The sequence below is a fragment of the Puma concolor genome, chromosome A3 (assembly GCF_028749965.1).
Source record: "Puma concolor isolate L17-30 chromosome A3, mPumCon1.1.hap2, whole genome shotgun sequence".
Lineage (NCBI taxonomy): Eukaryota > Metazoa > Chordata > Mammalia > Carnivora > Felidae > Puma > Puma concolor.
In genome coordinates, this window is record NC_141669.1 from 95,926,381 (window position 1) to 95,940,122 (window position 13,742).

Sequence of the window (13,742 nt, forward strand, 5' to 3'; positions counted from 1 at the left end):
GGACTCCACATACTTGACCTCACTTGGCTGACCAAGGTGCCAGGTCAGCAGAGGCATCTCCAGGACCTTGAACAATCCCTTAGAGGATGGCCTTCCTACTCTGGGTGTTTGGGAATAGTTCTTTCCCCCAGAGCCACTGGATGGGGATAATTGTGGGCCTGGGACCGGATTTCACTTCTGAACTTTCCTCTGTGGTGCTGATGCACGTGCCTGTTAGAGATGGTGGCCATATTGCAATCCAGGAGTAATGAGTATACCAGGCTTTCCCTATGAGTATTGGTCACTTAATGCTACAGATTGGTAATAAATAAACAATGTTTCTTTCAATATATAAGATCTATATAACTCAAAGATGCATTTAGAGGCTTTCTCAGCCAAGTGGGATTTTCAGGCGATTACCTTCAAGTTGTATTGCCAAAGTATTAATCAAATATTTCCATAATTTAGGATTAGAATCCTAAGTGTCTTTAGACTTCTGTGTTGTGCTCCATGATTTGGTACCACTTTGGTAATCAGAGGGGATCAAGACCCTTGCATGTTCTTTAGTCCACTCTCTCACATTGGTATGCTTTGCCACCTGGCGGGCGGGGGGGCGGGGGGGCAAGGTTCTCTCTACAACTCAGTTTCACCTTGATCTTCTCCCAACCTCACAAATCATGCCTTTAACCACCAAATCTTACAGGCCTCTCTAGTTTAACCTGGCCCTGGGATAAGCTAACCGGGTGACACCACGCACTGTTATGTATATATGTCATTATAAATGACCCCACACGCTAGGGTCTATTTGCCAGAAACTTTCTCCACAAGACCAAAATGTCCCTTCCTTGAGAAGACAGCAAGTTTTTATCAAAGCCTGCCTTCCACAGACCAGTGGATTCATAACATCCTCAACACCAGAGAACATGTTCTGAGAAATAGGTTTTCTCCTGCCTAAACTGAGGACACCTGCTCCCTTTGGGGTTCTTGCTGCCTTTCAGTTCACAGTCTCGGGAACCCTCCTCAGATGTCTCACTGTACCTTGCAGAGCCCCACTCTCTCTGGTTCACAGATGAGGAGACAGAGGCCTGCAGCAAGCCAAGGGATCAGTAGAGCCAAGGAGCTTGCCTGAGGTGCGTTCTAGACCCTTTCTCTTTAGCAAGACATCTGGTGGGTGAAGAATACCATGATGTGCTTTGTTCACTAGGACTCTAGAGAGTTTCTGCTTCGTTTTGTTCGAAGACATTGTGGAGGCTGTGGAACGAAGTCCAGGGGACGGGGACAGAGGGGCAGCTGGTGGAAAGAGATGGCAGGTCCACTCGGGTGCCTGCAGCAGAGCAATGGGGGCCAATGGGAAACAGTGCGCCCTTGTGGTCAGCAGCATCTGGCACAGATGGGCTGGGCAACATCCACCTGGAGACTGGCATTGCCCTGCCCAATCTTGTGTGCCCTCATCTCTGCGCGGGGAGGCCCCCACATACTCCCACGTGCCCTGGAGCAGCTGGAGTCCTGCCGGGCTCCAGGCTTCAGTTCTGCTCTGCTCCCTGACTGCTCATCGTGGGCAATTGTGGGGCCTCTGGCTTCACTGCTGGCACTCGCAAGTTACACTGGAGTGCTGTGTGACTGGGGGACTCCTCCGCTGGGCCCTGGTTCTGGCTGAGGGGGGAGCACGTGCTTCCACAGCGCAGGCCTTTGAGAAGCCAGGGCTCCCGTCAGACCCGGACTTCTCCAGGCCTCCAGGGAAACGTGAGTCAAGAGGACGTGATCAACTCTGGAGAAAGGGGCAAAGCTGCCGGCTCACTTTGGAACCAGGCAGCGCATAGCAGCCTTTGACTTTTATTATATCACCCTCGTGTAGGAGGAGAAAAAGTGTGGACACCACAGGCAAAAATTAAGTCCCTTCCTTTATTTAGCCCCCTCTTTTAGCTCCTCCCTCTTTGGTCCTGTCCCGTTCCCTAACCCACCAACCCCTCCCAGCAACAATCCCTTGCGGCAGTGGGCGTGGCTGTGCCAGTGGGTTCCAGGGAAGGTTGTCCAAGCTTGGAGTGACCTCAGAGACACAGGATGTTCTCAGCATCCTTTGCATATTTATAAAGAAGGTGAGCTCGTCTCCACTTGGTATTCTAAAACGGGAGCCCTTGTGAAATTATTCAGGGAGGGATGAAAAAGAGAGACATGGAGAGAGAATCTGATTTCCTTTCTGTGGAATATCTTGTTGACCCATAGAACGTAACTTTGAAATAAATAGACAAAACTTGTCTAATTCTTGGACACCATTCCGTTACTTCAGTGGGGCCAAATTTGTATGCAATTTCACTGAACATCTCACACAAATGAAATTCTGGTCTCTAAGTTTAGAAAAGGTATTATTTGGTCATTGGGAATACATTTCCACCGGCTATGAAAGAGCACATTTGCAAACAACCAAATTTTCTTTACCCTCATGAAAGTGGATCTTAGAAATTATGCTTTACGATTATGGACATGAAAACCAGTGGGCCAAACACAGACGACAAGATGTCATTCCTGCAGCCAGGCCTCGACTTGTCATGTGTGGCCAACCATCAGGTTTTCCAGGAAACTTTTTAGGGGCATAGAACATACCCTGACCCCTCACTCAGTCTTTTCACGTATGGCGTAATTCGGGGAGGACATTTAAAAATTCTCATGTTAATGTTGCCCAGAGGAGACAGCCAACAGCCTGCAAATTGGAGTTTTTCTTTGTTTTATCCAGTTTCCAGGTTGTTATAACTACTGTTTTGTCCCTGTGCTTATACATTCTCCAAACTGATAAAGTACATAGGCATCACCAATAAAAGGCAAATGCGATCTGTCCAGGGAGCAACTTACCCGTAGTGGCTTCTCCTTCATTGCCATTCTGGGTCTGTTGCAAGACCTTCACAAATGGAGGAATATTCAATGTTCCTGACAGCTCAGTCTTTCTAACCCCTCTCCCACACAAAACTGCAGGCTGAGAGTCTGAACAAACCGATCTCTCTCAGTTGTTCCTTCCAAGTTTCTCATGGACTGTCTTTCCCACCCCCATCCCACCTACATCCTTCAGACATGCAGCCCTTTACTGGGCAGATGTCTAAAATCTCTTTGATGGACAAACATTTGATTTAGAGGGCCTTAGGAAAAAAGTAGCAAAACATACCACAAAAGGAAATGTACACTTGTGATGTTTACCACAGCTCTGCAATGGACTGTTTCAGAGAGGGAAACAACTCGAAATATTAACTGGTGGGCGTCAGAATTGTTCTTCAACGAGCTAAGTGACACATAACGGAAAACATTGTAATGACCTGTTATTAACACTAATACCCTAAACAGATGGTGTTCCATTTTTCCCCCAAAAGCGGATTGCTCACCTGATTGAAAAATCATTTTTGAACCCTTACCCCAAACTGCATTAACTTCTGTTGTAGCCACGAGTGTTCTGGTTTGTTTCACTTACTGGGGAAATCTGACCATGAAACCACTACCCACCTTATTTATTTGAGGAATTACTGTTACACTGAGCCCCAAATGGTCAGGAAATGCAGGGTCTGTTAAGTTAAAGTGTGTCTCACACCCCCTTGATCAAAAGGATAGATTCTTGTGGGCACTTACGTAGATTTCTCTGGAAGAGTCTCCCAGGCCTTCATTCTAGCCCCATCTTCCACTACCTTTCCCAAGACCCCTAGCAAGCCTTTGGCTCCAGTTCACCAGTTTTTGAGGCTACACCCTTGAACTGCTAGAAAGGCAGGACCCAGAGGTTCAGGCTCAGCTGTAAAAACCCATGATCCTAGTGAAGGTGGCAGCATTTTTTTCCTTTAATAGAAAACAGACATTTAAGAAATCATTTTAAATCCTTAGTGAAGCCACGTGATGCAGAAATAAATCCATCTGACTTTGACTTTGAAAATATTTTTATTTGAATAGTAAATAGTTATACAGTTGAAACAGTTCTATTGAAGCTTTCTATAAATAGCTAACAATTAAGAAAATAATGTATGTAGAAAAGAGATTGCATTTAAAAGTAAGAGCTGTTGGTTGTACAGGGGCCTCACGGGCCCTCCAAGCAGAATAAAATGGTAGGTTGTCTGTAATTCGCTCAGATAGGTATAAAAGTTAAAACTTTTAACAGATCCCTTTAGAAAAAGGCTCTCTTCTAAAATGCACAGTGAAATGTCAAGAGTGGCAAGGGAGGGGGAAAAGCGTACCAAAAAAAAAAAAAGATCTGCAATCAAATAATAGCATAATCTTCATAATTAATATAAATAAATAAAGAATAAATAACAATTACTCATAAATCAACATATACATTTAGAGAGAACTTATATAGTCCTACCTCAACAAAGATGATAAAACCAAAGAGTCTTATGTGAAGTATTGAGGCAGTTTCTACAGCATTTTCTGAAAATTCCCTTCCCTCCCCCAAAACAATCCCAGACAACAGTTCAAGGCATTTGTGGCTATACTAAAGAAAACTCTTTTTTAAGCAATTTGATTTGTTCACATACAAAAAGGTAAAGCCAGACTCCAGCAGTTCACAAGCCATAATAAAGCTAATCGTGTGGGAAGTTCAATTTACAGCCTGTGAAATATAAAGGCATTTATTCCTCAAGATTCACCCAAAACAACCCGTACGCTACATACATAGAGAGCAGAGATTGGTAGGCGAGAGCAAACCGCATTTCTAGACCATGAACACAGCGAATACTAGCAAGAAAAACAGCTCTCCCCTCCAAGGGGAAGCTTCCAACCACGAGACAAACGCTTACAGCTTTTCTCTCTTGTACAGAAAGAGATTGGCTCCTGTTGCGCCAAGGAGGGGAAGGGGACACAACGCAAGGGGGGGGGGGGTCCGAAAGGAGTCACAACGAGAGGATTGGGGTTACCGTCACGCCACACCGAGAGAAGCGGAGACAACACTTTCACCGGGGGTGGGCGCCCCCGGAGCGGACGCGGGTTCAGGGCGCGCAGGGCGCGCTCTCCTCGTGGGTCTCCAAGAGAAGGCACAGTTCGGGGGGGCCGCGATGGAGGGCGCGCTCTAGCAGGCCGGACGCACGGGCACCTGCAGGAGGATCACCTGTCGGTTCTCGGACGGGTGGCACTTGTTGATGTGCCGCGTGAGACCAGGCGAGCTGTAGAAGGTGGCCGGGCAGTACTTGCAGGGGAACACCTGGGCGGCGTGCAGCAGGCGCAGGTGGCGCTCCTGGGCGCCCTTGCTGGGGAACGTCTCCCCGCACACTGGGCACAGGTGGCACTCGGAGGACGCACTCAGGCCCAGCACTCCGGCCGCCTCGCCGTCGCCGGCCGCCTCCTGGGGCGCCTTCTCGTCGGGCCCAGGGTACAAGGCCAGTAGGTCCTCGGCCGGAGGCGCGGGCGGCGCGCCCTTGGCCTGCAACGCCTGGTGGTGCGCCAGCAGGTGTTTGCGCAGATAGGCCTGGCGGCGGAACTTCTTGGCGCAGTGGTGGCACTCGTAGAGCCCGTCCTCGGAGCCCGACTCGGACACGCCGCCGGGGCTCGGCGTGTCGCGGTCGCTGCCGCCGCCTGTCGCCTCCCGCGCCTCAGCCCTGGCAGCGGTTTCAGGCTCGGACGCGCGGGCGGCGGCGGGCGCAGGCCGCGGTTTGTGCCAGCGGCGGTGCGAGGCCAGGTTGGCGGGGCAGCTGAACACCTTGGCGCACTCGGGGCAGCGGTACTCCACGCGCACGATGCGCGAGCACTTGTGCTGCGCCAGCGCGAACGGGTCGGCGTACTCCTCCTTGCAAAGCTGGCAGATGAACTCGCCTAACGGCCGCGCCGCGCCCCCCGCCCGGCCCCGCGGCGCCTCCACCGGGCCCTCTTTGATCTTGAGCCCCAGCACAGGCGACGTGGTCACCTCGTCCTCGAAGTGCAGCTTACGGATGGCTTTGGGCTTCTTGGCGCCCGGGGCCTTGGCTACCTTGGCGGGCGGCTCGGCGGCGGCGGGGGGCGCAGGGCGCTTGCCCGGGGGCCGCAGGGAGGCGGCGGGGGGCAGCGGGGGGCCGGGCCCTGGGCCGCGGGCCGCCTCAGCGCCCGCGGAGAACGCCGTGCCCATCTTGAGCTCTGCGGGAGCGAAGAGCAGTGGGTCGCCGCCGCAGGTGCCGCCGCCGCCGCCGGTGCCATTCGCACCGCCGCCGCCGCCTCCGAGCAGAGCGGCGGGCGTAGGGAAGGATTCGGCCGAGACCGGCGACCCGAGGTTGAAACTGCGCTCGAAGTACTTGTGCTTCTCGTGCTCCCGGCTCACCGGCCGCGTGGGGCTGTAGAGCGGCGCCGGGTGCGCGGCCTCCGGGTTGCCGAAGTGCGCGGCCCGCGGGCCCGGCGGGGGCGGCGGCGGGCCCGGCGCGCAGGCGAGCGCGGCAGCGAGCGCCGCATGGGCGCGCTCGGCGTTCGGCAGCAACGGTCCCGGCCCCGGGCTCTGCGCTGGGGGCGACGCGCGGGCGCCCCCGCAGCCAGGCGAGAGCAGCAGCGCGCGGTCGCCGTCCTCGCCGCTGCGGACCCGGTAGGACACGGGCGTGGACTTCTTGCTGCGCTTCACCAGGAAGCCGCGGGGCATGTTGGCGCAGCGCGAGGGCAAGGCACTGGCTCGGTCCCACCTCCGCGCTCGGCCCGGGCGGCCCTCAGTGCCCCCGGCCCATGGCCCGGGAGCGGCGGCTACGGGACTCGCGTGGCGCCGGCGGCGGCTCGGCCCGGCTCTGCGCCCTGCACGCGCGTCCCTGTCCCCGGGCCCGGGAGCCGCTCCCTTTTAACGGGGGGAGGGGGCCATTGTTCTCGCCTCCCGCTTCCTCCGGAGCCAATCAGCGCGTCCGCACCTCCTCCGCCTGGTCGGGTGGGAGGGCTACGGGGCGGCAAAAAAGGGGCCGGGACTCGGGGGTCGCCCGTTAGGTGCGGCAGATGTACCTGAGGGCGCTGGGCCCCCGCGCGCGCCCCGCTGCCGCCCCGCCCGGCGCCGCCGCCCCGCCCGGCCCAGGCACACGCCCGGCCCCGCCTCCCTTCACGGTCTACTGCTCCTCTATGGGGAGGCGCACGTGCCTGGGCTTTGTGTCTCTCCTCCGGGGGGCGCGGAGCCGCCAAATGGGCCCGTCCATCAGCACGACAATGCACGCCCCCCTCCCGCGCGGGGATTACCCGCGGGTCGCGAGCAAAATAGCAACAAAGGAGAAGAATGGCCCCAAATATGTCAGGAGGGTTCAATCCGCGAGCCAGAGCGGAGGGGGAAGTTGTGCGCGCTGATTGGGTAGGGGCGGCGGTGGGCAGCAGCAGGCGCGGGGGAGATCTGAGTGTGGCTGCTGGGGCGGGAGAGGAGTCGGGGGAGGCGCAGGGACTCCGCCTGGTGTTTGGGAAATAATAAAAAAAAAAATGAAAATAGTGGCAAAGCCCGGGCGTCCGAGAGGCTCGGACGGGTGGGCCTTGGGACCCAGGACCCAAGCGAAAAATGGACCCCGGAGTTGCAAACTTAGGTAGAGGTTCTGGTCTTAAGGCTGCAGCCGAGGGCGGCGTTTGTATCCAAGGCCTCCGTGCGTCCGCGTGCGTGCGACTGGAAGGTTTTATCTCGACTTTTAGAAACAGTTGGCACCGCACTTCTTTAATCGCCAGCAGACGCGGCCCTGGGGCAGACGGGGGGCGGGGGGTCAAGTTGGGCTGGGTTCCAAAAGGTACTTGGATTTCTGAACTTTTTTTTTTTTTTTTTTAAGTTCTCCGAGGCTCAAAGATTGGCATCCTTGGAGGAGCCCAGCCCAGGCCACTCTGAGCCGCCTCGAGGCGCAGGACTGGGTTGATTCTGAAGGAGTTGGCCAAAGGCCGAAACGCGCGGTCGGCCGCGTGCGCCCCACTGAAGTTGGTTTCCGCTCTCCTTGCGCCGCCTCATGCATTTTCATTCGGAGCGGGGCATTTTGTCTGCCGGCTGACATCAGATGCTAAATCAAGGGCTCCAATCAAGGCGCAGCGGAATAAAGGGGCCGCCTGTCTGGGCGCGGGGGCCCCCCCGGAGCCGTGCCCCCTTCACCTTTGTGAAGGAAATTAACCTCCCGCTATTGAGCGCCGGTCGCGGCCAATCTGGACGCAAAAGAGACGCGTGCTGCCGACCGGGGGGAGGTGGGGGCAATCTGTCCTCAGAGGCAGGCTGCAGCCTCGGAGAGGACAAGCTGCCTCCCCCCTTGCCACCAAGAAGAGACAACAGCGAAGATCCACACACTCACAACCCCCTGCCCACCATCCCCGCCGCCCTGTTTGGACCCAGACCGGGCCCTTTGCCTTCATCCTCTTCCCTGCCCAGCCCCGAGGAAACACAAAAGACATAATCTCCGGGGGACCGGGGCAGAACCTCAAGAGTGCGTAGTGGGCCTGATCACCCATCACTTAGGGAACAAATAGCAAAGCCACAGAAAATGTCATTATGTTGTGAGGAAAATGTCACTTTATTGAGAGAGAAGGACACGGACATTTTTCTGGAAAGCTCTGTGCACCTAGATAGATTATACTGAATTTTGCTTATGCTTAATGCCACTGAAGGTATTTGTGTTTGGATTTTCCCTCTAAAAATACCCTAGGAGGGAAATTAAGAACACCCTTTCCTTCCTTCCTTCCTTCCTTCCTTCCTTCCTTCCTTCCTTCCTTCCTTCCTCCCTCTCCCTTTCTTTTCTTTCTTTCCACATGAGTAAGAAGTTGTAATGAGAACAATTGTTAGGCTTAGTTAATCAAAGGGTTAATCAAGTTGGTTAATCAAAAGGAACCATGTTTATGATTTTTTCTTTGTGATTTAACTCAGACTAAAAACAGAAAAATACATATCATGGGATATATTTTGAAAGCTCTCACCCTCGTTTTAAAATTGCTAACTGCCGTGAATGCTAGTCCTCAAAAAAGTTAGGAATTCTAAAATGAGTTTATCTGAAATTTATAAATATGTTTCAATCTAAAAGTAACTGATGTTATTTCCTTGCTCTTTTGAGCGCTGATTAATACTGCTGATGAAATTAGAAGTAGGAGAGGGATTCCGGGACAGCTTTGGCCAATTTTATTTTCTAATCACGAATCCCATCTGGATTGTGGGATAACAGGGTGGGGTTCGGCCCACGGTCCGCAACTGACTGCGGGGTTTTTTGGTCTTGCATGCGTAACACTGCTTTCATTCAACAGATAACAGGGAGAGTTAGTCACCTTGTGAGTTCTTTAAAAATAACAACACCCATAATTGTAAGGAGGGCGTGGGAGGGGGGACAAACAACAACAACAAAACAAGACCCCTGCCTGAATGCAGCGAATTCAAAGGGGTTCTGAATTAAGAGAATCTATTGAACACTACTGAGATTCAATGGCCCTTTTGCTTAATTTGTGGTTTTTAATCTTGCCAGCAAAAATGAAATCTATTTTCAGACGAGTACGGTCAAAATAAATGGAAATTTGAAAGGTACTAGAATTAGAAACAAATTTCATAACTCGGCTAGAGAAGAATTAGGCTGAGCGGCGCACGCACACACCAGCACCCTCCAAGTAGGTACAGTCTTGCACCTGGTCCTTAAGTTTCCGTTGTCTTCTGAGTGATCTCATTTCTCAAAATCTGCGCGCCTGCAGGGATGGGGACTTCGAGTCGAGACCATTTGTAGTCTTCTGGGAAGAGCAAAGCGCCACCACGCTACGCTCCGGCGGTCGGCCTTTACGCGCTGCGATTCCGAGTGGGCGCCGCGTGGAGTGGGGTCGGGGAAACACTGAGCACTGCTTTGCCTCCCTCCGGGGTTGCTTCTCGGGCTTCGGCGAGCACAGGGATCCAAGGCAGGTCCCCGAGGCGTCCTTCCCAGGCCTCAGGCGGCTCCTCCCCTTCCTGTGGGGTCGGTCGTGGGCAACACTTTGGAAAAAATCGGCAGCCACCTCGCTTCTCTTCCTTGCAGACCCCGTTGTGGGTTCTTCCTTTGGCGGCGGAGCTGGAGGCCGCAGGCGCTCTAATGTTTCTATGTTTTTAATTTTTTAATATTTTTGTCCTCCTGTCCCAGGTAGCCGTCGGGGAGCACGCCGGGGTTCACTGTGAACCTCAGATCGTGTCTAGCTCCGGGGAGTTTCTTGAAAGTGCGAAGCTTGGAAATAGGTACCAAAGAGGGTATTTCGGCCTAGGAATTGCCCCGGGGGGTGTCGAAGAGTCCAGACAGCCCCTGAGCTCCTGAGAGGCGAAGACAGGAGGGTCCGCAATCTCACCGCGCGGCGCGTTTAGAGACACTCGGAGGGGGTTGACAAGGCCCCCTAACACCCCCATCCCCACTCAGCCGTGGACCCCTCTCCTTGACTCACCCCCTGGGTGACCCCACCTCCTGGAAGCCCCACCCCCAGGCCCTCCCAGTCCTAGAGCCGCTATCCGGTAGGAACCGCGCGTTACCGCCGCCGAGCCCGCCGTCAGGTCTCTCAGGGGCCCGCGCCCCTGCGCGCGGGGCGAGCGCGGGGCCCGAGCCGGGGAGAGGCTTTGTGTTTGCAGGAATGAGGGGTTGTTGTGTCAGTCCCAGGGGCACGCGAGAGACACGCGCAGCCAGCCCGCCCGCCGCCCCGCCCGGCCCGGTCCGGCCTCCAGGCACCTTCCGGGCCCCCGCCCGCGGGCCGTTGCCTTTGTTCGGCACATTAGCATAAAGCTGCCTTGGATCTCTCGTTTAAATAATTCCACACAAAAGGAGAGTGCATGAAAGAGAGCGAACAAGGGAGAATCCGCGAGGCTGCGCCTTTCGCAGGGCGCGGGGAGGGACAGCGCTCAAGTATTTCCCTCCCCTCGAGTTTCGAGTGCCCCCGGCAATCTGCTGCGCACCCATTATTCGACCGGGGGCCGACGGGGTGGCTGGCCGCCTCTTTTATCCTCCCGAGTGTGCCGTCGGGGCCACCGCAAGCTCCGTGAAGTGCCCTCGGGGCTGTTTGTTTTTGCCTCGGGTGGGACCCTGGGAGGAGAGGGAGGCAGGAGGCTCCCCGGCCCCGCGACTCGAAGGGTGGTATTGGCAAAAGCTGGCAAAGGCGAAGCCAGAAAATGTGGGAAAGCCATAAGTAGAGAATTCTGCCAGTTAGGACTGGCATGACACTGAAGGCACCGGTATCCCAATTGGACGTGGGGCGCACGAGGGAACTGCTTGCACCTGTGAAGCGGCGGCCCCGCTCCCCGTGCGCCGCGGTCTCAGAAGTGGCAGCGACACGACCCCACCAAAAACTGACCGAAAAGGCTCCCGGACTCCAATTCTCCTCCTCGGTGCCCGCCCGATTGGAGACCAAGAGGTGGCCAGGCCCCTGGGGGCCAGAAGGGGCGCACACTTCGCCTTGGCCTCAGTGCCCCCTTTCTTGTGGCTGCTTTGGGGCTTGGGTGTAAGTGTTCATTCCCTACGCCCACTATTCCTCCCTTCCCAGCCTCTCGTTCCCTGTGACCTCTGGCCTCCCTCTTCCTCTGTCCCACCCCCGTCTCTCCTGTCTCCCCTTTCCTCCCTCCCCTTGTCTCTTTCCCCATCCCTCCCTCCTGTCTCACCTCAGCTCTTGCCGCACCCCCCCCCCCAGGTCTCCCGCCTCCCCACTCTCAGTCTCAGACTCTCTTTCCCTTAGACTATCTCCTTCTTTCTCCTTTGCTCTCTCTCTGCAGCTCTTACCCGCCCCCCCCTTCTCTCTCTCTCTCTCTCTCTCTCTCTCTCCACCTCTCCCCTCCCGTCGTCCCGACCGTCCCTCTTCTCCCCGGCTCTCCTCTCCCCTTCTCTTTTCCCTCCCCTCTCCCCCCCCCCCTTTTCTTCCCCTCTGGCTCTTCCCCCTCCCCGCAGGCCAACGTGTGTTATTTTATTTGTCTAGAGAGAGCCTATTTGTTCAGTGATGTGTGGCCTCCTGGCCGCCAGCTTTAATGGGGAATGCGGAGGCTTGGTTTCTGTGAGCATTAGCATACAGCTGCCTGCTCGCTGCCCCGGCCCCGGCGCTCGCCCGCCGCATCCCAGCCTTATCATCACCTCTTCTCTCAACCAGAAAACAATCAACAGCTCCTCACACGCGGCCACTTTCGAGCCCCTCTCCCTGCTTCTTGGCTCACACTCCCTCACCCGGTGCAGCGCGCTCGCGTGCTCGCTTTCCCTCTCTCTCTCTCTCTCTCTCACACACACACACACAGACTCCCTTCTAAGGGTAAATATTGACTGGCTGGCTTTACATTTTCTCCTCCTTGCAGTGCTCCCTTCCCCCATCACCTCTTTTCTTTTTCTTTGGCCTTCCTGTGATATTTGCTTATAAGGAGCCATTTTCAGAAAGGGGGTGGGCACACTTGTTATAAACCCACATACAATCATTAGAGGCATCTGCGAAGCATGGTCATCGCATGTGATTTGCGGGAATAAAACTTGGGGAAATTCGGTGTTTTCTTGTCACTATTCTTTGTTCAAAACTATAGAATTTCAAGATGAGCTTTACAGCCCAAGACATCCCAACAAATGTTGTAATACGTTAAGGAATTCACGCATTCACCTGTCTCTACAGGATCTATGCTCTTGCAGACAGAAGTCCAAATATTGTTCTTTCTGAATCCCCCCCCCCTTTTTTTTTTTGCCAGGCCTTGCCATCGGTGAGGAGTAAATATCGTTATTCTCCCAAAGCCCTTAATACAGCCAATTTCAATCAGTGACTCTTGGATACTTCCCTTGTCTTACTAAAGTTGTCCGTCGGTGGTAAAATGCTGAAGTCAGCACATATATGCTGAAGTTCCTGCCTAGACTCAGGAAATTACTCACTTTGTGAATACAGGACGATGGTGAGAATGACTTCATCATACATTTTGTAGACTAAAACCCATTCTGGACATTTGCAAAGGAAAACTTACTACTACATATATCCATCATTCAACATCAAGGTTGGCAGTTGTCATTTGGGGTCACATTTATGTGACTAGAAGCCTTTTAATTATAATACTGGGTCTCAAATTCTAACTGTTGATCCTTTTGAGGTTTTTCTGTTCATCTCCATCCAAGGGTCCCAGGGCCTGTCACACAAACCCACTCCATTTGCTGATGAATTTGACCTAGGACCTCTCAGGGGAAGGAGGCCAGAAGGGGTGGCAAGCTGACCTATTTGCCAGGCCCTGAAATACGGTTCCCCATGTGTCGGTTTGCAGTTGTAAGAGTGAACTGGTAGGGATTGTTCTTCATTCCAGTCACATAGTTTCTAGCATATGGCCGAAGCTGGGCCTCCCTCTAAATGACCCCTGCATTTGTGTAAAACATACGTGTGAAGGAATTAGTGGAGTTTATTGCTTGCTTTTGCCTGCCTCAGAAAAATCAAGAATCTAGTGTTCTGGAACAGTTTTCTTTTTGAGAGATATCAGTTTGATAATGGGTACACAATTCTGTAATGCCAACCATGACTTCTCCTCCTGAGAGCTGTGTGACCTTGGTGAGGGTGTCAACTTGTGCTAAATGTTAACATAAATTTTAAAAAATGAAAAACTGGAAATGTGTCCATGAAAAACAATTTTAAAGCCTGTTGATCAAAAATTCAGTCATGAATTGTGTCACACTATCTATTAAAAGATATCCAAATAAATGAAAACTATTGTTGTTCCTGCATCCATATGTTTTCTAGTAGGCATGAAATTTGCTATATATATCTTATAGAGAGATTCGGACCCACATTACAGGTGACATGTACCAGAGGCCCTGGTGCAAAGCAACAGTGCTAAGGGGCAAAAGAAATGAACTAGACTGATTTTGCACTACTATTTTCTAATCTAAAACCTGCGTGTGAGCCTGTGTGTTGATCCTTGAATTTTTCTCACAATA

The 13,742-nt window shown here is 53.5% G+C and overlaps 1 protein-coding gene across 1 annotated transcript; it reads right to left on the reverse strand.

Moving 5' to 3' along the window:
• Positions 1–3,869: 3,869 nt before the first annotated feature.
• INSM1 (INSM transcriptional repressor 1) lies at positions 3,870–7,199 on the reverse strand. The gene has a single exon (XM_086701571.1). The coding sequence runs from the start codon at positions 6,536–6,538 to the stop codon at positions 5,012–5,014; it is 1,527 nt and encodes a 508-aa protein (XP_086557697.1). The 5' UTR covers positions 6,539–7,199; the 3' UTR covers positions 3,870–5,011.
• Between the last annotated feature and the right edge of the window lie 6,543 nt (positions 7,200–13,742).

Bases quoted from the DNA above. Each gene is read 5' to 3' on its own strand.
- INSM1 (XM_086701571.1), bottom strand. From the start codon at position 6,538: ATGCCCCGCGGCTTCCTGGTGAAGCGCAGCAAGAAGTCCACGCCCGTG.